The 23,132-nt window shown below is 44.5% G+C and overlaps 1 protein-coding gene across 1 annotated transcript; it reads left to right on the forward strand.

The window, feature by feature from the left end:
- Nucleotides 1-2,169: 2,169 nt before the first annotated feature.
- On the forward strand, nucleotides 2,170-21,312 carry LOC117740173 (inactive tyrosine-protein kinase PRAG1). Its single transcript, XM_034546390.1, has 6 exons — nucleotides 2,170-2,447; nucleotides 5,694-6,035; nucleotides 6,140-7,905; nucleotides 14,465-14,607; nucleotides 16,197-16,963; nucleotides 18,634-21,312. The coding sequence occupies exons 2-6, from the start codon at nucleotides 5,769-5,771 to the stop codon at nucleotides 19,792-19,794; spliced, it is 4,104 nt and encodes a 1,367-aa protein (XP_034402281.1). The 5' UTR covers nucleotides 2,170-2,447; nucleotides 5,694-5,768; the 3' UTR covers nucleotides 19,795-21,312.
- Nucleotides 21,313-23,132: the final 1,820 nt, after the last annotated feature.

The raw sequence follows: 23,132 nt of genomic DNA on the forward strand, positions 1-23,132 counted from the left end.
ACACATCATACAGAGTTGTCATAGCACTGCTCACATTTCAGCATCCTCATGTCATATCTGGGCTTTGGCTTTTCTCCAACAGCATTTTCATGTTGCAGTGGAAAGAGTGAAGAGTGGTCGCCACTATTCCAGCCTCTCGGACACAAATTCATACCCGCCAACAAACTGCAGATTCATCAGTGTGCATATTGTGGCAGAGCCTCTCATGGCCAGATTAAAATTAAGTGGCTTCAACTCTCTTCATAATGCAAGAAAGTGCTATAAATGATGAGCAACTCCAAATGTTTTATGGCACAAGCTGTACACAGACTGACAACGGCAGCCTCATGCCAGCAAAAGCAAGAACCGCACCAACGTGTGTGGCATGCAGACACGTTGGGGCACGACATGCAGACTAATGGCATCTTTAATTCATCGGGAGTATTTTATAGATAACGTGGCAAGTGGGTTAGTGGATATAGCATGTACATCAGGGAGGAATCCAGCCAAGAAATGTGTATATTTTCTAAACACTTTTCACTTTTTTATCTCCAAATCGCCCTTGTGTTTTTCCTCACGATGCAATGTGGGGGTGGAAAAAGTCTTCCACCATTTCAGTGTCAATACGTTATTCCACCTCCCCGCTGTGCTCCTCTAATGTGGATGTTCCCACAACATCTGGGCACTAAAATCTCGGCTTGCGATGGAAGATTTATCTCAGCGTGTCTCTGCGAACAGTTTTATACGACAACTCTTACTGCGAGCATGCAGAGTGGCACCCCGAATAGTTAACACGAATATTTGTATATCAATATTCAAACCGGATGTACTACTTCCTGCATGCATTTATTGTACTGACATAATGATTTGCAGGCCAAGTCAAAATAGCATTGGTGTATAGATGGTTCCATATTGTTATGCAAAGCACAAGCTATTTGAAATATCCCATTAGGAGAATTGTTTCATGATCTGAACTGCCAAAAATAGATACAATGCAACAGACGCCTAATCCTCTTGAGAGGATTGTGACTTTAAATTCAACTGGTGGTCTGGTAAAAAAAAAACATCACTTTTCTTGGATCCAGTCTCTGCTGTTCCACTTATGCTGATTGTCTCAGCTCTGCTATAAATCCTTGCGTGAGGTTCAGGAAGATTGGTGGGTTCTGTGTCCAATCGATGTCCATGGATGTTCCTTTCACAGGAAGTAGTCCAGCGCAACAGGAACCTTGGAGTAAAGGGAAGTTGATTTTGGGGTTAACAGATGTTTTTTCGGCCATTATTCATCCCTTCAGGGCCTCGTCTGGGTCGCTACTTTCTATAATGCCAAAGAAACCCAAAAGGAAATGAAAAGAGCACAAAAAAGATCAGATTATGGTTGTGTCAAAAAGCCAAACAATAATACCATGTTTCAGTGTTATTTCTCAATAAGACATAAGAGGAGATACTCAGTTCAAAGGTTAATCTCTATGGATAACCGCCTTCATCCAACACAGCGGCTGTGTGTGTCACTCTGTGAGCTTTGCTTCACCTTTTGCTGCCCGTAATGGAAACCAGCAGGGGTCCAGCCTGGATCAGTAACAGCGGCAGTGTTGTTCTATCACGCTGTCACCCCCGGCCATGATGAACTGAAGCAGGAGCAGTCCAGGGGGTGGCAGGAGAGAAGGGGCAGCGAAACCCAGGGAGCCATGTATACATCCACCTTCCACATCAAAGGGGCTTCTGATCAAGATGGAGTGCTTGCAGAATAAACCTACACAGCCCAGTGGGGTGTCCGTGTGTGTGCTTGTGTGCGTGTGTGTGGCGTGTGTGCGTGTGTGGTGTGTGTGTGTGTGTGTGTGTGTGTGTGTGTGTGTGTGTGTGTGCGTGTGTGTGCGTGGGTGTGTGTGTGTGTGTGTGTGTGTGTGTGCGTGGATGTGTGTGTGTGTGTGTGTGTGTGTGTGTGTGCGTGGGTGTGTGTGTTTGTGTGCGTGTGTGTGTGTCCTGTATGGTATATCTTTACAGTGTAATTTCCTGCAAATCAAATGACAGCTGGGTTGTAAATAATAAAATTAAAAATAAAAATCCTTCTGACAGCTAATAGAGCAGAGCCTTAATGAGAGTCCGTGAGAGCGGCCACTGACCAGACTGCATGTTTGGTGTGGAGCTCCTCCCACCGCCTTGCAGAGGACTCCTGCTCCGCCTCAGCTCTCCACCTCTGCACAGAGCAACCGCAGCAGCAGCAGCAGCAGCAGCAGCAGCAGCAGCAGCAGCACCGAGAGAGAGAGAGCGAGAGAGCCGGAGCCAGCCTGCAGCAGCACACGGTCTCCTGGGGCATTAACCTGTCGCTCGTGGGATACCTGAAGACAGCCGGATATCGGCTTCCGGGGGAATTAGAAGAGCGCGCGCGAGCTGCTGTGTTGCTGGCTCTTCTCGTGAAGGGGGCAGAGCACTTGTGTTGCCGGGGGGGGAAGAAGATAAAGTCCAAGCAGGTAAGCAGCCCGGTCAATAGGCACGAGATAACCTTGGCACGGTTATGTTATAGATTTTCCTTTGATACACCTATTTCGTTGGTACGCGATGTAGCTTGAGCCAAGTTGTTGACATTTCGTATTTATGTATCGTATTACGGCGAATAATTCAACAACCCCAAAAAAAAACAGCCATTTTTTTCCACCACATCACTCACTGCACGAGGGAGAATATAAATGATATATTTTTTCTGCTACAATGACCTGCCGTCAACTGGATTTAGCTACAGGGGAAGTGTTTGCCGGAATTTAAATGTATCAAATCAAATAAATCAAATAGAAAAAAGGGAGGCTCAGACCGAGGCACGTGGGGTGTGTTGTCTATGACGAACGTGGATTCGCGAAACATGCGAGGAAAACAGCCAAACCTCAATGTGGAAGTTTTGAGATATTTGCCCAAAGTTTTGGCGGAAATCTCTTCCGAGTATGGAGAAAACAGGTTGTGTGTGTCCCCCCCCCCCCCCCCCCAAATAAATGAATGGGCTGTGTGAGTGAGGCAGGCGTGACAAATGTCACTCGTGAAAGCATTTGTTTAAAGTGAGTGAGACGCTGACGTGACCTGGTTATCGGACCGTAATATGGACTTTAGGTTGTCTAATTATTCTGATGATGAGGAACTGTTATTCTGCATCTCATTCATTGACGTCTCTGGGCTTCTTCTTTTTTTTGGGGGTGGGGGCAAGGCACATCCGGTCAGTAGACAGCTGCCGATAGGATAACGCAGCAAAATAATGATACAGTAACCCTAGAATAATAACCATCAGAGGACCTGACGTTAGACTCCATTAAGGCTGTTCCATCGCATGCTTGTGCTGGTGTGTCTAGGGGGGTCAAATGTGTCTGCAGCTGGTGCCAGCCTGCTTGCAGCTGCAGAAGGATCCAGATAAAGTCCAGTTTTACCAGCTGTTGAGTGGCGATAAGCCCCCTAACCTTTACCTTAATTGCTCCTCTTGATCACCCTGTCTCTGGGCTATTTAAACTGTTGCCACCCAGTCTAGCATTGCACCCTGACTGCATTCCTCTGTGCATCACAGCCTGTTGTCTCTAAGTAAATGCCTAGTATTGTGTTTTCATGGGAAACTGACTTATGAATATAAGATCAAAGTCCCTGAGGACAGGGCAGTAATTTAATGTGTTTTTGAGACATCTAGTGGCCATGCAACTGTGTGATGTACAGGGGTCATGGGTGCACATGGCTTTTGTTTTCAAGGCTATTAGTGTCAGACCTCAAACACTATAAATTCCACACCAGACCACAGCTAACCAGAATAATTTTTCCTTGCACATTTTTGTAACATGCTCTTGAGAGAGTTTTTAAATTTTTGTCTTCTAGTGGTTATGCCCTGTGCATGTGTTTTTACAAGGGGGAAGTGAGAAATATTGGACCTTGAGCTTGAGAAGGTGTGTGGAATGTAGACAGCAGGGTCTATCTCTGTTCAAACAAGCAGGGATGAACGTGTAAAGAATAACTTGAACTGAGGTGCAGTTTGAGGTGGAATTGAAATGAAAGTCCACTTCTGTTGTGTTTCTTTGATTGCCCACAGGGAAAATAGAACAACATAGATTAAATTGTCCCTGTCAGTTTCGTCTTAACTTACTAAACGCAAACGCAGTGCTCTGTCCGTCTATTCGTCAGTATCGCCTGATCGTCCCACGAAACCCCCGATTAGCAGCCAGGCTGTTCTCTACGGCAGTAGGACGTGTAGCCTAATGATCAGTCATCGCTTCGTATGACGCATGCACAATGCCATAAGATGTAAGGCAAGGCTCTGTTTCCCCTGTTAAACAAACAGCGAGCTTGTGGTTGCTTTCCTGCCCAAACTGAGTCACACAAAACAAAGAAAAATGTAAACACGCATTATCTTTACCAACAGGAAATCTCTTAATTTGACTCTTCACATTCATAGATGGCAAGGTTGTAAAACTCAAGCCATGATTTACCAGGAGTCTTAAGAAGTGTTCTGTCAATAAACAATTGTAGAAATCCAGAATCACTTGGGCTTAAAAAATGCCAAAAATAACAGTAACATGCCCTTTTCATTGTTTTAGAGGAGTGAGTGTTCATCCTCTTGCTTCCTCTTATTTATTTTCCGGATAATGAGTCTTGGTGGTGGGCTAATGTCGTTGTGTATCGTTGCAGCACCTGGTTGAGAGGCAATTAAAGCTGTGTAAAGAACATACAGAGGGGCACCCAGATGCAAGGCAACACATGATCTCTCTGAAATGGTGTTGATCTGCTCACTGTCAACCCTGTTTAACAGGACACGCAGAAGTGAGAGAGAAAGGAGGTGTGTGTGTGGGTCAGTTTGTTTGTGCCAGAAGGAGAACACACATGTTGAGTGGGAGGTGTGTGTGTCTGTGGAAGGGGGATGGGGGGGTTGTCGCGGGGTGTGAGATTCACTCTGGTGAGACTTTAGACATTCCTGACATTCCGACCTTCGGGATGCTTGAGGCTCCTCCGTCTTCTTCTAGCATGTCGGGGGCTGCAGAGGATTCTGAAGGGCTTTTATGTCGCTGGGCTCACACCGGCAGTCCCTTTGGTTGAACAGAAACCACATACCCTCTAATTTAGGAGACCATGGGAACAAGTAGCACAGCACACATCAGGTCTTCTTAAGTTACATCAGCAGATGACACTTAAATCCTAACGGGGGTTTCTTGAGCCCTGAGACACTTGTCAGCCTGAACTTCCTCGCCACTGTCTTTAGCATTTCAAGAAATTTCAACTTACTTTCTCTCTTTTTTATGAAAAAAAGCAGGCTTCTTGATTCAGAAAATTATACATCTCAAGTTAAAAAATGAAAGCAACATTCTTTAGATTTACTGATCAAACCTTTTCTGTCCGATTCTAATACCTCAACTAAGTTTGTCACGTGCCGAACTGTTACCCAGCTTTTGTTTTTTTAATTAAAATGTTTAATTTTGGGGGCGAAAAACACTGAATCTAATCTCACATTAGCAAATAAACTGTATTTATTTATTAGGTTGGTCATGTCACAGCCCACTCGTGTGGCGGGTTAACGTGTATTATTAAACAGTTATTATGTAATACAAGCTGTTTAACTGGGTGACAAAGACATGCAGGATTCTGATTCTGATATAATCTAAGGGAAACAAATTGATGTACATCATGACTTAATTCTTTTAACAATGTACGTCATTCTTCTCTCTCCTCTTCTTTTGATGTTGCTACTTTCTGTGGTCCAGCCATGATGGTTCATCCGGCTTCTGCCACATCACTCAACAGCAACTTCTGACCAAACCTGATTTAGCAAACCAAAGATGTCCGCGTGCAGCGACTTTGCAGAACACGTGTGGAAACCTGGCTCTTGCAAGAACTGCTTCCACCCACGTAGTGCACACCACAAGACTGTCGGCCTGGGTGGCAGTGTGCCAGCCGCTTGTTTGAAGAGCTTCCTGGGAGGCGATGAAGAATCTGGAGTAATAGCGCCTTCACCCTACAGCAAGCCAACCATCGCTGTCAAACCCACTATGATGAGCCTTGACACCAACGAGTCAATGACTGACGTCAACATGAACATAGAGCAGGTGACTATCTTAAATGTCTCATTCCTGTAACATACCTTTGAGTTTATTACTGCCCAGAATGATGTACCTGTTCATTAATGTGTGCTCATGTTTATGTGTGACAGGAGAACACAAAGAGCCCAGTTGAGCGTATGGGCTTGAAGAAACTCTTGGACCTGTCGTCTCTTTACATTGACAGTAACGGCTGCAACAAGACCCACAGAGAGGCCGCTATTCAAAGCCCTGAAACCAAGATGGACTACAACAACTGCTTCTCTCTGGCTTCATTATCCCCCAACATCCTGCCTAAAGACTCCATGATCATCAGCAATATCTTTGTCACCCAGGAGGAGGGTAGAGGTTCTCAGAGTTTAAAGAAGAACGCCAATGGAGAGATCTGTAGGGAGCAGAATACAACAACCTCAAGAACCAAAAGCACTTATAATGGAATTAGTGTGACTGCCAGGACAAATTCACAGGAGTCCCACCTGGCATCTGTGGAGATACCTTTTTCTGTGGATATTGTCACTTCCAGTCCAACTACAGTTCATAGCAATGGTATCAGCAGTGGGAATACTGCTGCTGTTACAACTAAGACATCCAGCACTTCTATTACTTTCACAGCCTTGAGTGTGGACACCATTAGCCACAACCCTCCCCCATCTCTCCACTCTCCTCCCGTCCTGTCTGAACAGACCAGTCTATCGGACTCCTCTTGTTCTTACCGAAGTAGTACAGATTCACTTCCTGGGGCAGAGTGGTCCGGAGGAAGACAAGTTAAGTCAGGGAGCCCCCAAAGCCCAACGGCCATGGGTAGCTTCCAGTCAGCTCCCAGCTCTCCGAATGAACAAGAAGACTCAGAACCCATTTATGCACAGAGCACCAAGAAAAAGCGCAGGCCAGAAGGAAATGGGGTGCAATCCCATCTTGTGTCCCCAAACCACATTAAGAACTCATTCAAGGGCTCTGAGCTGTCAGCTGAGAGTCAACGGGCCACCATCACAGTGATGGCCGCTCACACAGAGGAAAACAGGACTTTCTTCCTGAGAAGTCCAGATTCAGCCATCAGCACCCAATGCCACTTCAGCCCGACAGCACGTAAAGACCCCAGCAGCCCGGCTTTCCGCTGGCCCAGCCCCAGCCACAGCCCTAGCCACAGCCACAGCGCACCCTCTTTGGTCCCAGAAGCCAGCCTTACCCCAACTCTCCACCCCAAGCCTCAGTCCAGCCCACCCATTCCCCCGAAAAGGACCACCCGTTCCCCGAAACTGGGCGCCTCCAGCCTTTCACCGTCCATCTGTTCTCCCGTCCCTCTTCCAGATCTCCCGCGACTGGGCACCTCCAGCCTCTCACCGTCCGTCTCTTCTCCCGTCCCTCTACCTGAACTCCCCATGCTCTTTCTCGTCTCTGCTAGAGAGGGCCACTTCAAGGTCCATGCAGAGAACCACAGCGCAGCAGTGTCTGAACGCTGGCCCAAGCCCCACCACCACAATTCTGGCTGGAACTGTCGCATAGAGGAAGAAGAGGAGGAGGACGAGAGAGAGCCAAAAGAGGGACAGAAGAAGAAGTTTGCTGCCAACCCAGGGACAACCTCTCGGGTGGCATGCTTGGTAAATGGTGCTGCTGTCTGGAAGAAAGCCAGGGACTCAAAGGCCCACAGCAGCCCCCCTCCAATGACAGAGCCAGGCACGGCCCCCCCAGCTGCCCTCAACAATGGTGCCTGTCAGGGGGAGACTGAGAGCACCGGTGCAGAGGAGGAGGGCAAGCATAACGGGAGCATGCCGTCCAAGCAACCGTTGCATGGCGGCTCATCAGAGCTGCTGACAGCAGGAAAGGGAGCTGCCAACAATGAGCCCAATCCACCACCTCCCCCGCCCAAGAAACTGCACAGGTAAGAATAACAGAGAACTTTTTGTCTGGCTTTTATGAATTCAATTATTAACCCTTTTAAAGAGGTTCGACCACGACCTACTGTATTCGGGTAGGACTATGTTCCCATCCCAGAAAAAATATATGATTATTTGATTAATTTAAATGTCAGACGGTATGACAACATTAGAAGTTACCGGAGGTTTGAGTCCTTAACCTTGTTGACTCCGTTTGACCAATACATGCAAATCATCAAGGTATTTAGTGTACAATATGAAGCAATGAAAAGTAAGCACTTCTTGATAATTACGCTTTTGGGAATTTCTGACCACTCTTTGATGAGTATTTAATCTAGATAAAGGATTTAGATGATGAAGTCTTTTATTAATCTCACCATCGTCATCAGTCAGTTTTTTTTTTCTCTAGATTCAGCAGCAATCTTTTATGCCATTTATACTTCTCAAAACGTCATTAAGAGCAGCTGAAAAGATTCTGCAGTGCAAAACGCATGTAATTTCCTACGAATTACCTATTTATAATTTCTCATAAAATTCTTAATGCTATTAAATGGCCAAGCACAGTAAATACACTGGCAATCTCAAGAAAGGGTTGATCTTAAATACTGTTTATATAATACGTCAGCTATGTAAAAGAAAAAGTCTAATAGGGGTTTAATTACACATTGGTATACTAAGCCCTTGCTGTAAGATGAATGCTATGCATTTCTCAAACTTGAACTGCCCATTATAGCACATATCTGCGTGCCTATCCTTCAGTCTTACTTTAAACTTGCATGAGAACTAATGGGACTGTAATTAAGCCATGGCACTAAATTCTATAATTTAGCACTTTCAACATGCACTTAGTCTAAATGCATAACTCCACATATCTCTCTGATGGGAATGTATATGTATATAGTGCTGCTGATGGAATATAAGCTACTGTACACATGCGTCTCACTGCAGTCGTCTGTGGGAATCTCCCTGTGCCTTCCCCTTTCATAGCATCATTATTCAGCCTTGAATCAGCCTCCATTCTTGCAGCTCCTGATCATTCAAACTGTTCCGGCACATTCCTCAATGCATGCCTTGTTCTATTCAGGGTAGTAATGTGACTTTTTCAATTCTAATTAACACACAAAATGGGTCTGTTAAATAGTCCCCCGCTCTGTCACATTGCTGTAAATTTGTTTTGGCTGCAGCACAATGACTGTAAAAAAAAAAAGAAAGAAAAAGAAGCAAGCCTTGATATAATAAAGCTGTCATTTGCAGGCGTTCAGATGCATCTTTAGGCACAAAGATAATATCGCATGTGTACTTTCAATTCTTTGATGTTCACATCCTGGTTATTTTTAATGCTTAGTAACAATATTTAATTACATCACTTACAGGAATTGCAGAATCATACATTTTCGCCTTTATTCAAGAGCTGCACCATTGTGACCTACTCGACTCAGGGCTCCAAGCCGACATAGTCATTTATTAGCAGTAACATGTGCACTTGTGCTTTAGTCTGCATGAGGCTAAGAATACACTCTGCTGTCTGAGTCAGCTACACCAAAGCAGAAACAGAGAAGGGGCCTTGTGTTGTTTCAGTTATTAGAGCATCAAATGATCGCCTCAAAATAAAATTGTCTGGGATGACACGATGAGGTGTAACACACGACTGTGACTTCCTCAGGACAAACAGATGTTCTGCCATCTTGAGCGGCTCGAGTCAGCAAAAGCTGAGTGGGAGTGTTTTACTGTCCAAAACACAGATTGCCGATCACATTTCAAGGGCCCTTATGTTTGTGGTAATTCTAGTAAGGACCTATATCTCTTGTTATGGCATTGCAGACATTCTGCACTGATAAAAATACACCTTGTTGTGACACATGTGGGAACACACCTCGAGCCAGACAGCGACAGTTGTGACTTTCCAAGTTTATCGGCAAGGTTTTGTGTATTTAAATCAACAAGTGTGTTATTATAAGAAGTTATTATTGGGACTTGAGAGAATCTTGTGTGTGTCGTGAAGGGAAAATGTAATGGTACCCCGTGAAGCAGCATTTTGATGCGCTGAATCATTTAAAAGCCACAGATGGTTGGAAAAATCTGCCTCCCAGAGCCTTTGATCACAGTGGAAAGCACCAAATGGCCAATCTTTTATTCCTCGTAACCGATCAACCTACATACGACGTGGTGGGTCAGCCTAAGAGGGGTTTGTGCGTGTACCTAAGTTGTGCACGTGTGTCCTTACTCTTTAAGGGAGAAGGCTTGTCCACTCCACTGATCATTGAAGGTTGCCAAAGGGAGGGGCATCAGTGAACAGATTGTTGCCCCTGGCAACTCCCAAACTGTCCCTGTCTGGAAGTCGGTTGCCATCAATAGAAATAGAATTCATAGATCGGCCACGTGGATTCAAGTCCGCTGGGTTTGACTTGGGTTTGAATTGCCTTTCGCTCTCTTAACTATGGTTCCAAGAAGTGCTGCCCCTCCCTCCACAGAGCCGCTCTGATCCCTTCTGTGCCGCAGAACAGATAGCATCTTGTTGCCGCCTGAAGTGAACCGCTAGGTCAATGAGTGAATGCTATATATGATATTTGGGTGTTTAAATTTTGCACATCTAATGGGCGCTGTGGCTTTTCCTGCCGAGAGGGACTTTAAATACACATATGACTCGTGGGGAGCCAGGGTTGTGTTACTACACATGGTGGGGCTTTAGAGAGCCACCAGTCTGATCCAGGGGCTTTTCATGGCAGCCAGCCCCACAAGGACCGTTGCCTGTCCAGCATGAGGTAGGCACCTGATGGCGTTGTTTTCCTCATACGTGTTCTCAGTAGGTATTGACGACGCAGCTATCATTAGACCTGTGAAGAGAAGTGGGTACGTTTTTGGTCGCGCAGTAAAATTGACTCTTGAGTTGTGAGGCTTATTTTCACACCTATCAGGTGCTCGGTAGTCAAAATTCAGAGGTTGCTTTGAGAGGCACAGTGGTAGATGGCATGTGGTCAACTTTTTGTTCATTTCACACCCTGACTTTTGCTCTCCTCATCTCTTCAAATACTTTTCTGCCCAAATGATGTTATTCTTTGAGTCCATGCTGTTAAGACTACAAATGGTTGTAAGATGAAGACGGTTGAAGTTAAAAGGATGCAGGCGGTTGAAATTAAAATGATGCAGAAGTGTGTTACTTTGTGTGATGCGGGGTAAAAAAATGAAAGTGGCTTGTCCTGAATAAGGGAAAGAGATAACTGGCAGGGACAAAGATAACAAGGCTGGAGCAGTTTGCAAAAAAAAAAAACGGATTGTTGTGAACCATTAATGAATCTGTGTTTCAAAGACATGGTTTATATGGCTATATAGCCATGGTAACTATCCGACAATCATGGGACAGAAACACTGCATGTCATTCTTCGCTGCAATGTGTAACATACAAGAGGTTGCAAATGAACACAAAAACAAATGCGCGATATAATGCAATATAGCAGCAATGCAATAAACGACACCTTTTGTCAGTTTGTAGAAAACAAAAGGAACACCGAAGAATGTTTTCCAGTACGACAGCACCACAAATACAGTTCCTCTCCGTCTTGTCAGAATCTACACATGGTGGGCTTCTTAAAGGTTGTGTATGTTGCATGTCTGTAAGGGGATTGGATTACAGGTGTTAATGGTGCCGCCTACACCTGTACACTTTTATACCTGATCCACCTCATTTGAACAAAACCCAGAATTTTTTTTAAACATTAATGTGTTAGCTGTTTTATGAGTTAGTTTTTTTTTCTCGTCATTATTGATGCTGTATAACCATCTTAGATTTGGACTTTCACTAAAATATTATTGTCTTGACATTAAATAGACCTGGAGAATGTGTGGATGTAACGACATACAACACGTTGTCATCATTTTATATAATTACAACAGAGAAAAGATGTGACACAAGTCGCGTGAACGTGATCCACAACAACACTGATGTTTAGTTTGGGTCTCATTTTACACCGTCGCACCGCTATCTGTGGCTAGTTAGCTGTAACCCCAATCCGATCCCTTTTTAAAGAACTCCACACAATCCCTTCACACAGCTTTTATTAATACCACACACACACACATACACGTCAGGGTACCATGTGTGTCATCAGATCCAGTGCGTTCGTAACCCAGATTTAGAGTGTAAACAATCAAGCTCCAGTACGTGTTGTTGTTGTTGCCGGGCTGATTGCAGAATGTGTGACTGGTTCACTGGGAAGATCACCACCGCTCGCGTATGCTTTGTTTTTGCAAAGGAAGTGATGCAATCTATCCTGAGGAAATGAGCAATTAAGATCTTTATTAATAGACATTTAGAAACTGGGCCTTCCCAGGAGAGAGATCCTGATGAATGGCGCTTTTTTTTTTTTTTTTTATGTCGTGACTGCAGGATTTTAGAAAATCCTTTTTCATTTTGATACTGTCTCCATCAGGTTACAGATAAGTGATTTTAGAGCTAAAATGAGTCAATTAGTCCGTCAACAGAAAATGAATTGCAAATATTATGCTAATCGATTCATTAATTCCTTGTCTGACATTACAATAAAGAGAATATATTTGTGTTTTAAACATTTGGGTTATTTGAAGATTTCATCTTGTGCTGGCATATTTCCCTCTTTTCAAAATAATCATATTATATAAAGAAAATAACTGACTAAATGCCTGTCTATTCTTACACGCAGTCCTAATCCGACCCAAGGTCTCTTTTGCGTGCCCTTGCTCAGAGGGCTCATTCATCCGTGCCCATCCTCCCACAGGACATAAGCAATGGCATTCTTTCATCAAGGAAAATCTCTTGTTTTGGATACAAATCCGAGAGATCTGGAAGGAGACTTGCACAGGCGCACACATGCACATGGTTCCAGCGCCCATTACCATTTCCCCTCCTGCCTCAGCGTTTCCACTGCCTTTCGTCACCGTTCTTTTGTCTGTAAAATGATAACGGATTCTTTAACTATAACTGTCCACATACCCAACCCTGTGTCTCTTCCCTGTGCTCCTCTCACCCGCTCTCCTCCTCAGCTGTTTGTTCTGCTGATTTTATGGTGGAATTGAAGTTGTGGGTCCAGCAGATAAATGGATAGAGGAGTATTTTTTGCGATGGAAGAGAGGAAAGGGGGAGATGAAGGGATGGGATGAGAGCCGTTTTTTTCCTGAGCCATTAGTGCGTATAATGAGACAAGCGAATGGCTGTCACTCAGCCTAATTGGTCACCTTGATTAGGAAGTCTGCTCATGCACAGATTTCATTGGTATTATAAGTGGCTATCATGCTCGTCAGGCGAACTGAACGAGAAGAATGCAAAGCTCCTTTCAAGCGCGTGAAAAGAAATCACGCAAGGTTGTGAAAAACTTTTGAAAGTAGAAATAACGCAATCTTTCTACCTAACGCACCCTTACTCAATTCAGTACACTTAGAGGATTCGCTGCTACAGCTTTTTAAATGTTTTTGAGGTCCACTGTGCATTTATCTATAGTCTGTAGTAGAGCGATGACAGGAAACAAAGGGAGAGAGGGATGGGAAATGTGCAATAAAGGTGGCCATCAGGGCACCCTACAGCTTTACCTGGTCTTGTATCGGGGCTATAAACACAGTACACTTTCCAATTTTAACCACCATTAAAACTGTGATTATGTTTTATTACTGCCAGTGTGTTTTCAAAGAGAACGCGCATGCAGCATAACCTGCAGCACAACAACCCGACGCTGACAGGACTCGCAATGAAAACTCAAGCGCTTACAATTTGGTTGGGTGTGTTGGGCTAGTAGTGGCTAATGTAGCTAGCCTTAATCGGAGATTCTAACTACACCCGGATTTTATTTTTATTTTTTAAATGTGTTGATGTCACCTCAAATGACAACACTTGAGACAATTTAACAGCAATCAGAAAGCTGTATACAACCTTGTGTGCTCTCCAAGACCTGTAAACAGACTTTGATGTGTAAAATTGTTGGAGTTTTCCTAGTTTAAAGCAACCGATTCAGGGGAATCTGGGAAAATCAAATGCGCCATTATCCTGCAATTACCACTTGTGGCCACAGTGGTCAATTTTGGAGACTTTGTTGACTGCTGATACAGTACTTGATGCAGTTTACTGTGTTCAAGAAAGGGAACCATTATCAGAAACAAGCCAAACTACTGAGTCTGTCAGACTAATATTGTTTTTAGTAAGGCTTGTTTGTTGCATTTATAAATCAACACAAAACCAAGAAGTGTGCCTCTTAAATTAGGAAGTGAAACAACTCCGGATGGTACGTGTTCGTCATTTAAAAAGAGGCAGTGTGCTCTTCTACGTGTGTGCATGAGTAATGCATAATGCAGAATGGATAACATCAAGGGGAAGTGGAGTGGTTCCACATTTATGAACAGACGCACAAAAAGAAAATGTCATATTTCAGCGGAAAACCTTCTGACTGAACCACCAGTGGACGCTACACTTGGCGAGGCTTCTGTTTGGCAATGATGTCAGCAATGCAGACATGCATTCAAACCAGATTTTTTTTGTAGAATTTGTAATCTTCTTTGGCCCATCGTATTCATTTAACTCATTTCTTCTGTTTTCTCCATCAGAGTTAGTAGTAAGATGAGTGGCAGCAACATGGAGCTGGATCGCTGCAGCCAACAAGGGTCAGCGGGGAGCCCTACTTCCTCTCTTCGGGGCTTGGGCTCCAGCCTCTCCACTGCTTCCACTGACAACCTGACTGGAGACACTGGTAAGTGACACACACACACAGTATTAAATTTTTTTTTTTCAAAAGGTCCCTTTGCTCCAATAGAAACATACACTTGGAGTCCAAGGACCATACATGTGTGAGTGATACAGTATCTGATAAAGCAAAAGATTGTGGTTCATTGAGCAAGTTAGGTGCTTCTTCTACAGCTTTTACAGACGTGTGCTTTGGTTTGTTTGCCTGCGTGTCAGCTGCTTGCAGTTCAGATGCTGTTTCCTGATGTTCGACTATGAAAAATGCTCTTTCTCAAAGTGAAACCTTTGCAACAACAATGAAAAGAGGAAAAGGAGCATTGCAAGGTTTAAAACCAGCAGCCGTCTGTCAGCTTATCTCTTCTCTTCCTCTTTTGTGAAGTACCGTTTTGTTTTGACCCTGGGGGTTGGTTTTTCATGGCGTGAGTTCAATATTTCTACAACCATCAAACCTGAGAAGTGGCTCAGAATCAAGAGTCCTTGATTTTGAAATTCTTGTCAACCTTCACATATCCTCTGTGGCACAGGCACTTGTAATTGTTGTAACTTCCTGGGCAACGTTGTTTGAAGAGATAATTATGGACTCTGATAACGAGGGAAAAAGGGCTTGGCTGCATCCTACAGAGTACTTTTTTTTTTCTTTTTTTTTTTCTTTACAGTCTTTCCCCTCTGTGAAAGCAGTTATTGAAAACTGCACCACACAATTATCTCAGTATCTGTCTCCTCTAGTGTAAGGTGGAGTTCTTACTTTAAGTCTTTAATTGACAAATGGAACATAATTGGATGGAAGATGTTTTGAGTGTCGGCTTGAACCCTGGATTGTGGAGATTTCCAGCTGTTTTGAGGCAACGAGGTATGTGTTTGTGCTAAGGCTAAGCAGTAGGCAGTGACAGAAGCGGTGTCGTAAATACATCACATTTTACAGCCATCGCCCAGGAAAATGAGCATCTGAGTACTGTGAGGTTACAGGAATTTTCACTCACAAGCTCACTAAGAAGTCGAGGATATATTGTGTCAATGAATGGTCATTGGTCGGTATGTGTTTATGTGTGCCTATTTTCCATATCAACATATGTTAGTTAAGACAATTTAGACTGGTTTAGGAATTACACTCATTTGTCTTACTCATATCAACGTCGCTCTCATCTGTTTAAATATGAAGCTACAGCTGGTTAGCTTAGCTTAGCATAAAGGCTAAGAAGAGGGTGAAACGGTTAGCCTGGCTCTGTCCAAAGGTAGCAACGTCTGCCTAACAGCACCTTGACGATTACTAATCAACACCAAAGTTTGTTTTGATCAAACTGGACACAAAAGGTGGTATTTGGGCCAGCGGTTTCTGTGTATTGGTTGTAGCTTCATATTTGGCGTTCAACTCTGAGTAAGAAAGCTTGTAAGCACATTTCCCAAAATTTTGAACTATTCCTTTCGCAATTGATGTATCCTCGAGTTTAAGAAGTTCAAAACGCAAACATCACATTTCATTGTATTCGCATTCTTTTTCCACCTTTCCTTAAATAAGCAGTACAGTGTACTTAATGAGCGAACACTTACTTTAATTTTAAGCAGACCTGCTGATGTAATACATGTTTCTCTTCTCAGGTTATCGGGATGCTACACGGCTCTCTTGTTCCTCTCCATTTTCCAGAAGTCCAGTGGCCTCAGCTCCAGGGTCTCCGCACCAGCCCTCCTTTAACAGCTTCAGTAACCAGCCACCTCCACTCCCAGAGAAGAAAATGGTCAACCGCACCGTGTCGGCCCCCGACAGCGCGACCGGAAGACCCTTTGTCCGAGCCTACCCGCGACTCCCATTCACGGGCTCGGAGAGCAACGTGTGTCGCCCTGCCGATGTCAGCTGCCGCTCCAGTTTACCGTCCAGCCCCGTCGAGCCACGGCCCATGTTCTCCTCCAGCGAGTCTCTGGAGCGTTGCCATGCCCCGCTCAGCCGACCCTCGAGGTCCCGGACACTGGATGAGCCACTGAAGACTCCAGGGCGTCTGGGCGTCCACTGCCGAAGCAGCGTCACCTGCTCCTCTTCCCCCCAACTCAGCGTGCCCTTCTCGTCCTCAGAACCGGGTTCGACACACAATGTGGGCTCTAGCCTGCAGCTCCAGACCCTTCTGAGTAACATAGACAGTAGGGAAGGAGTGTACTCCAAACTGGGGGGCCTGTACGCTGAGTCTCTGCGGCGCTTGGCTCTGAAATGTGAGGATCACTTCACTCGCTCCCAGAGGAACCCACTTAGGTTTGAGGAGAGCAACTGGTCTCTGTTCAGGCTCACCTCCAACAAGCCAAGCTGCAACTCTGGAGATGCTGTGTACTACTCTGCTGCCTGCGCCTCAGACCCCAGCAACTCCTACGCTGTAAAGGTGAATACTCAGCCGGATTTTAGTATTTTATATTTAGTATTTTATATAGGGCATTTGTGAAATATGTGTTTGGTATAACCATGTTCACTTCCAGAACACCTTAATGTTCTAATCTTTAATATGTTGTCGCTGATTCATTTGGCATAACCTTTGGTTACTGGGGGTAACGGCTAATGCAGATTTATACTACAAGTCCCAGAATTCTGAGGGGAGTGAACACTCTTTGAGCTGCTACGGGAAATGCAACAAAAGAGCAACTTTATCTATTTACAGTTGATCCAAATTAACTTATTTAATTTTAAGTAAGATATTGGGCAAAAGTGAGTAGTATTCTATACAACAGCAGGGCAGAGGAACATAATAATAATAATAATAATAATAATCACCTTGCTGATCAACTTTCTAAAAAAAGCCAAGATATCTTTACTTTAGCAAGATCTTAAGTATTGAGTAAGAGAATGATGTCCATATTTTCACATCACCAGTTAGCAGTTACAGTTTTTTGTTGTTGTTTTTTTTACTGGGAATAAATGGTATTATGGAGTTACTGATAATTGAACCTGATCATTAATGACTTTGAACAGAGTAGAAAGTCGTTAAGTATAGGATTGGAAACAAGAGGAGGGTCTGATTTGGCTGTTGGTTGCTGGGAAGGGTTCAGGATCAGAGATCAAAAGAGCAACTCTCAGCCCACTTAAGATCATCTTTACTGTTGTTTAAAGAATAATTTTTAAATTGACCTTTTCAAGCAGAGATTTGATAGTTTGAGGATAGAAGGAGGAGATTGAAATTGGGCGGTGTTTGTTCGTTGACAGCAGATGGGACGTCCCCACCGCAGCACAAACCTTCAGGGCAGTGTAAACAACTAGAAAGAAGGGTGTGGATTCACACTAGTTAACCTTTGTCCCAAAGTCATTAGTGTTGTACAAAGCAGCAGCTGTTAGTACAGTATGTGTTGTGCCACAGTATGGGTGCCTACATTCTTGCTTAATATCTCTAGGCCCAATTAATCTTTACATTCCAGGCAGGATTTACAGAAGAACCTGTTGTCAAGGCCGGCACACAAAGAAATCCAATACACACCATGTAGAACGAGCGCATCCAGCACAAAGACAAATAATCGTGTTGGAAACTGAAATCAGCATTGATTGGGTTCATTCTGAAGTGTAGTGACAGTGTTTGTGTACCTTAAATAATTGTTAGTCGATGTGCTTACCGGTGTGTTGCTGACAGAAAATCCATGAAAATCCATGAAAGTGGGTTTTTGTCCAGTTAATCTCTAAGAAGAGCTTATATTTATAAATCTGACCCCAACACACAAAGAGATTTTTTTTTCTGTTTCAGAATTCAGATTTTAGTGTGTGTCTTATCCCACACACTGCAGGGCCGTGGTAGTTTACTGGAACACACAAGTTTAGTTTTTTTCTCAGCTTTTTAGGGTTTAAAGCTGCACCGTAGACATGCATTTCACTTGAATGAGAGCAGGGACTGCATTGACGTTGACCTTGGAACCTCACTAACAAGAATTCCTTTCTTATGTTTCTTGGCTCAACTCCCTTCCCGTCTCTGTGTGAGGAATTATTCTCTCTACCCCTCCCCCCACCCCCACCCTTGCTTCTCCTTTGCTTAATCCTTTCCTCCCACTGATCTTTGTGTTTATACCTCTCCAGATCTGCAAGAGTCCAGCCATGGAGGCCCAACAGGGCCATCTCTACGGTCTGTCGGTGCAGCAGAGCATGCCTCCCCACTTCAACTTCCAGCAGGACTGTGGCCACTTCCTCGCATGCGTCCCCCAGAGCATGTTGCCTTCTGACGAAGTCTCTCTGCCCAACACCCCTGCTTCATCGCTGCCTCAGCCCTCCGTGTCTGCGCCCGTTCAACAGGTAGAGCGAGAGCGAGTGGTGGTCATCACCTCTGAGATCCCTCGGCAGACGGCCGCTGACTTTGTCCGGGAGTGGGCCGCGTTCCATAAAGCTCAGCCAGAGGTCTACGAGCGCCGCGTGTGTTTCCTCCTCCTGCAGCTCTGCCACGGCCTGGAGCACTTGAAGGAGCACGGGGTCACGCATCGCGACCTCTGCCTCGAAAACCTGCTGTTGGTGCCTCATCTGCGCAGGTCCTCCAAGTTCCCCCAGCAAACCCCCACTGACAATGGCACCAGTAACGGTGCGAGCGGCGGAGACAGTCAGCGTCACCTTCCCCGGCTTCTCATCAGCAACTTTGCAAAGGCCAAGCGTCGCTCCCCCGAAGACGCGGCCTCAACCAGCGTGGACCCTCGCATCAAACGTGACCACGCCAGGTTGGCGCCTGAGATCCTCTCGGCAGCGCAGTATCGTAAATTCGACGAGTTCCAGACGGGCATCTTGATCTATGAGCTCCTCCACCAAGCCAACCCGTTCGAGGTGAGTCCAGCTCTGAAGGAACAAGACTACCGCTGCGAAGAGTTGCCTCCAATCCCTTCCGTCTCCCTTTACTCTGCCGGCCTCCAGAGGCTGGCCCAGCTCCTGCTTCAACCGGACCCCATCAAACGCATTCACATCCAGGAGGCCAAGCGCATACTGCAGAGCCTGCTCTGGGGCCCCAGGAAGGACCTGATGGAGCAGCAGCGGGAGCGTCACGGACACGGGGCCGGCTTTGTCGACGGAGCCCGACACGAGGGCCTCCTGAACTGGCTGGACGTGAAGAGGGCCCTGCTGATGATGAAGTTCGCAGAGCGTTCACTGGAACCCGAGAGGAACGCCGAGCTCGAGGACTGGTTGTGCTGTCAGTACTTTTCCTCGGCTCACCCTCTGTCTCTCTGCCACACCGCTGAGCTGCTCTACGCGCTGAAGTGACAGCTTCCTTTTTAGGGTTAAACATTCGCATAGGTGGAGCTGAAGTTCTGAGCGAACGAGTGAACGAGAGAGACCAATAATTTCAGTTAATGTCGAGACACTATGGATGGGAGATACTGTGAACCTAGACCCACCTGTTTTGCGCTGTTGCTGCTTGCATGAGAGCCGTGCACCAACCTAACCGTCCACTCTCGGCCTTTCACACAGTATCCTGCTACAGACTGTCGACTGGGCAAATAAATGACCTGTAAAAATGCAGCTGTTTCTAGATGTTCTTGTGACCGTCTCACACACTTGTGAAACGAGTAATTTACCAACTGGAAACGCGTTGTGCCAGTGATGCACACCTCTGTAAAAGAAGGAAGAATATGAACAGTATTCATACTCCTATAACACACTTACCAAAGTTTCATGTATGACACACTATTGTGTGTGTTTATTAAAAATCAATTAGGACATTTTACCCACTGAGAACAGGCTAATTACTTCATAAGCATATTCTGTTAGCTTTGGAAATAATACAGCGTCGCATCCACGTTAATGTGCAGCTAACTTTTCATTTCACTAGCAGATTTACACTTTTGCACCTTTTTCCGGCATGTTTATTCATGAGCTCATAGTGCCGTACTGTATACTTTGTAAACAACGCAAATTCCAATTTTCTTGAACCAGTCCACAGGTATTACGTAATAATGCCGATTCCTCAGCAAATACTGGTGTATTAGTTGCACAATCCCACTCACAGTTCTTGTGCAACACCATTGCATAATAAAGACGTATGGACTATATGAATTAATCATAAGCCATACTGTCTAACAACTCAATATTAAATGGATTGACAAAACAAGTGGCAACGTGAGAGATTGCTTCTACTGAATGGATGCCCAGTTTTTCCTTATGCTTATTTTTTAGTATATATTTAAATGTTTTTACATTTGTAACAGTGCCTTTTGTTCTTTGTATTTGTTACAGTGACACAGAAGCCAAATGTAAATATTACTGATCATTCGTCCTTTGTGAAACTGGCCTTTCACCGAATGTTCTAGAAACACCTTTGTACAGTAATTTGTATGATATCCGAAGAAAAATGAGCCCAAGCAGGTCTTAAAAAGCCATGAATATGAGCAGGAGTTAAAAAATATTTATGATACAATCTGCTATCCTGTAGTAGCCACTGGAATTTCTCTGTTTATTTTCATATGTGGATTACCAAGTTGTTGTTTTTTCTTGTTTTTTCTTGTTTTTTCAGCGCAGCAGCAGCTGAGCCTGTTTGTTTTGCTTCCCGTAAGCTTCAAATTTATGAGGATTTTGTCTCTAACAAAGGAATTCTTAAAGTCAAGAATTCAACAGCCGTCACCAGGTCTTAGTCCATGACTGACTAATGTTTCTAATGTTGCAGAGGGGGAAAAAAAACATGGTCAGATCTCACCACTATACATTATTCATTTCTTTTATGTTGTGTGTGTGCCTCACCTATTTGCAACTATCAATAAACTGTGCATATATTTTCTCACAGTATTAGCTGGTGTTTGGGTCTTTTTTGGATGGATCACCTTTTTATTTATTAGGCCATAAAGGGCTATATAGTTATGTTTGCATTACCAGCTGCCCACTAAACTAATGAATCGAAGTAAAAGAAAAAAGAAAGTATTTTATTTGCTAAACTAAACATTCAACAGGAAATGAGGGCTCGATTGGATTAAATTACATACAAAATAACGTATTGTTTATGTTTCTTATCACATAATTATTTTACAATTTAGAATTAGCTTTTGCGCCACGGTACTTTATGGACGGCAGCGCCGCGTTCATTGTGATTTCAGACTGAAACGGGCACAAAAGTAACGACAGAGAAGAAACTCGTCCGCTGAAAGCCGTTGACGGGGTGACACACAGTGCCTTGCACGGAGCAACACAACAGGTGGTACGTGGAGTTGCATCTCAATTTGAGTTTGGAGCCTCGGGCCCAAACTAGACCCCAGACTTCCAATCCCTCCCCATGAAGCTTTCTGCTTCACAGCACTCCTTCAAAACCACTGGCTGCTCCCTTGTCATAGGTGGAACTATGTTGCTATGGTGCTTTGACCAATGGAATGGCATTTCCAGGAACGCAGTCAGTCTCTGTCTCTGCCTCCGTCTTCCCCCCCCCTCCACACACACACACACACACACACACACACACACACACACACACACAGTAAAGCAGCCTGTTGAGCAAGAATCAATCCAAATAACCCCCTGGTAACAACAGCAAGGCTCCCTCCTTTGTTTGTCCAGTGAACACTGGTCAGGAGGTTGCATACTTTATTTGAGCAAACATGCATCCCTGCACACTGTCTTCACCACCGGACCTGAGAAGACAAATAAACACAACATACCCAAAACGTCCCACAACTAGAGAATGAATATGGTGTAAACGCTTCTGCCGTGGAGCATACAGAGTTAAAGATCAAAGCTAACTTCTAAGTTATTAGTGCCATACCTGCTTGCCATTGCTCCTTTTTCCCAGGGATGTATGGCCAATCATAGACGAAGACATATAATGTAAAGACATCTTAAGTACACAAACGTAATGATAGTGCCCCCACCCCACCAAAAAACTCACTATTTTGAATTCAGACATAATTAATAGTCATTATAATGACTATTACATCTATCCTACAATGTATATTGCCGTCTCCTGCTAGTGCATCTATCCAAATAAGTGCACCGTAAATAACTGTAATGGCGCTAAAACTGGAAGAACACATTTAACCTCTACTTATCTATTCACCCCGCTTACAGTTTGAATATTGTGAGCCGGCTCAGCTGGCCTGAGGAAAGCTACCTCGAAAAGTTAGCAGTCAGGCCATTTCCATTCGCATAATTAAAAGCCCAACCGTCGGCAGTAGCCTGCAGTGCTACTGCTCCGTCAGTTTAACATAACTAGCTGTTAGTGGGCTCACTTAACACTGGGGACATTTTCCAGATGAAGGTCGATGGAGATGTCGGGAAGCCGGCATTGTCCCCCGTGTGTTTCCTAGCTGTGCTGGTGCCATGTTTGACCTCATAGCCTGTTGGTTCCTGCTCAATGCTGTTTGCAACAATGTGCCCTCTCAGGTGAAGCACTTACTACTGCCGCGCCCCCTGACTTCTACTGTATGTTTAGACCATGGGTTCGTCCCTATACCACAAAATAAAGCTCAAAAGCTAAAGCCTTAGGCCTTTTTCACAAAAGATATTTTTTGACATGACACAATAATGACATGAATAATGGCTAAATGTCATTTAGCTGCTACAGTGTCTGTATTGTCCACGCTGGCTCACTGCTGCACTTAAACATCACAGAGTGCTTCAGG

The sequence above is a fragment of the Cyclopterus lumpus genome, chromosome 12 (genome assembly GCF_009769545.1).
Source record: "Cyclopterus lumpus isolate fCycLum1 chromosome 12, fCycLum1.pri, whole genome shotgun sequence".
Taxonomy (NCBI): domain Eukaryota; kingdom Metazoa; phylum Chordata; class Actinopteri; order Perciformes; family Cyclopteridae; genus Cyclopterus; species Cyclopterus lumpus.

Excerpts from the sequence above, each read along its gene's own strand:
- LOC117740173 (XM_034546390.1), top strand. The coding sequence starts at position 5,769 with ATGTCCGCGTGCAGCGACTTTGCAGAACACGTGTGGAAACCTGGCTCT. Across the intron at positions 6,036-6,139 it reads TCAACATGAACATAGAGCAG|GAGAACACAAAGAGCCCAGT; the intron begins GTGACTATCTTA and ends TATGTGTGACAG. Across the intron at positions 14,608-16,196 it reads CAACCTGACTGGAGACACTG|GTTATCGGGATGCTACACGG; the intron begins GTAAGTGACACA and ends TTCTCTTCTCAG.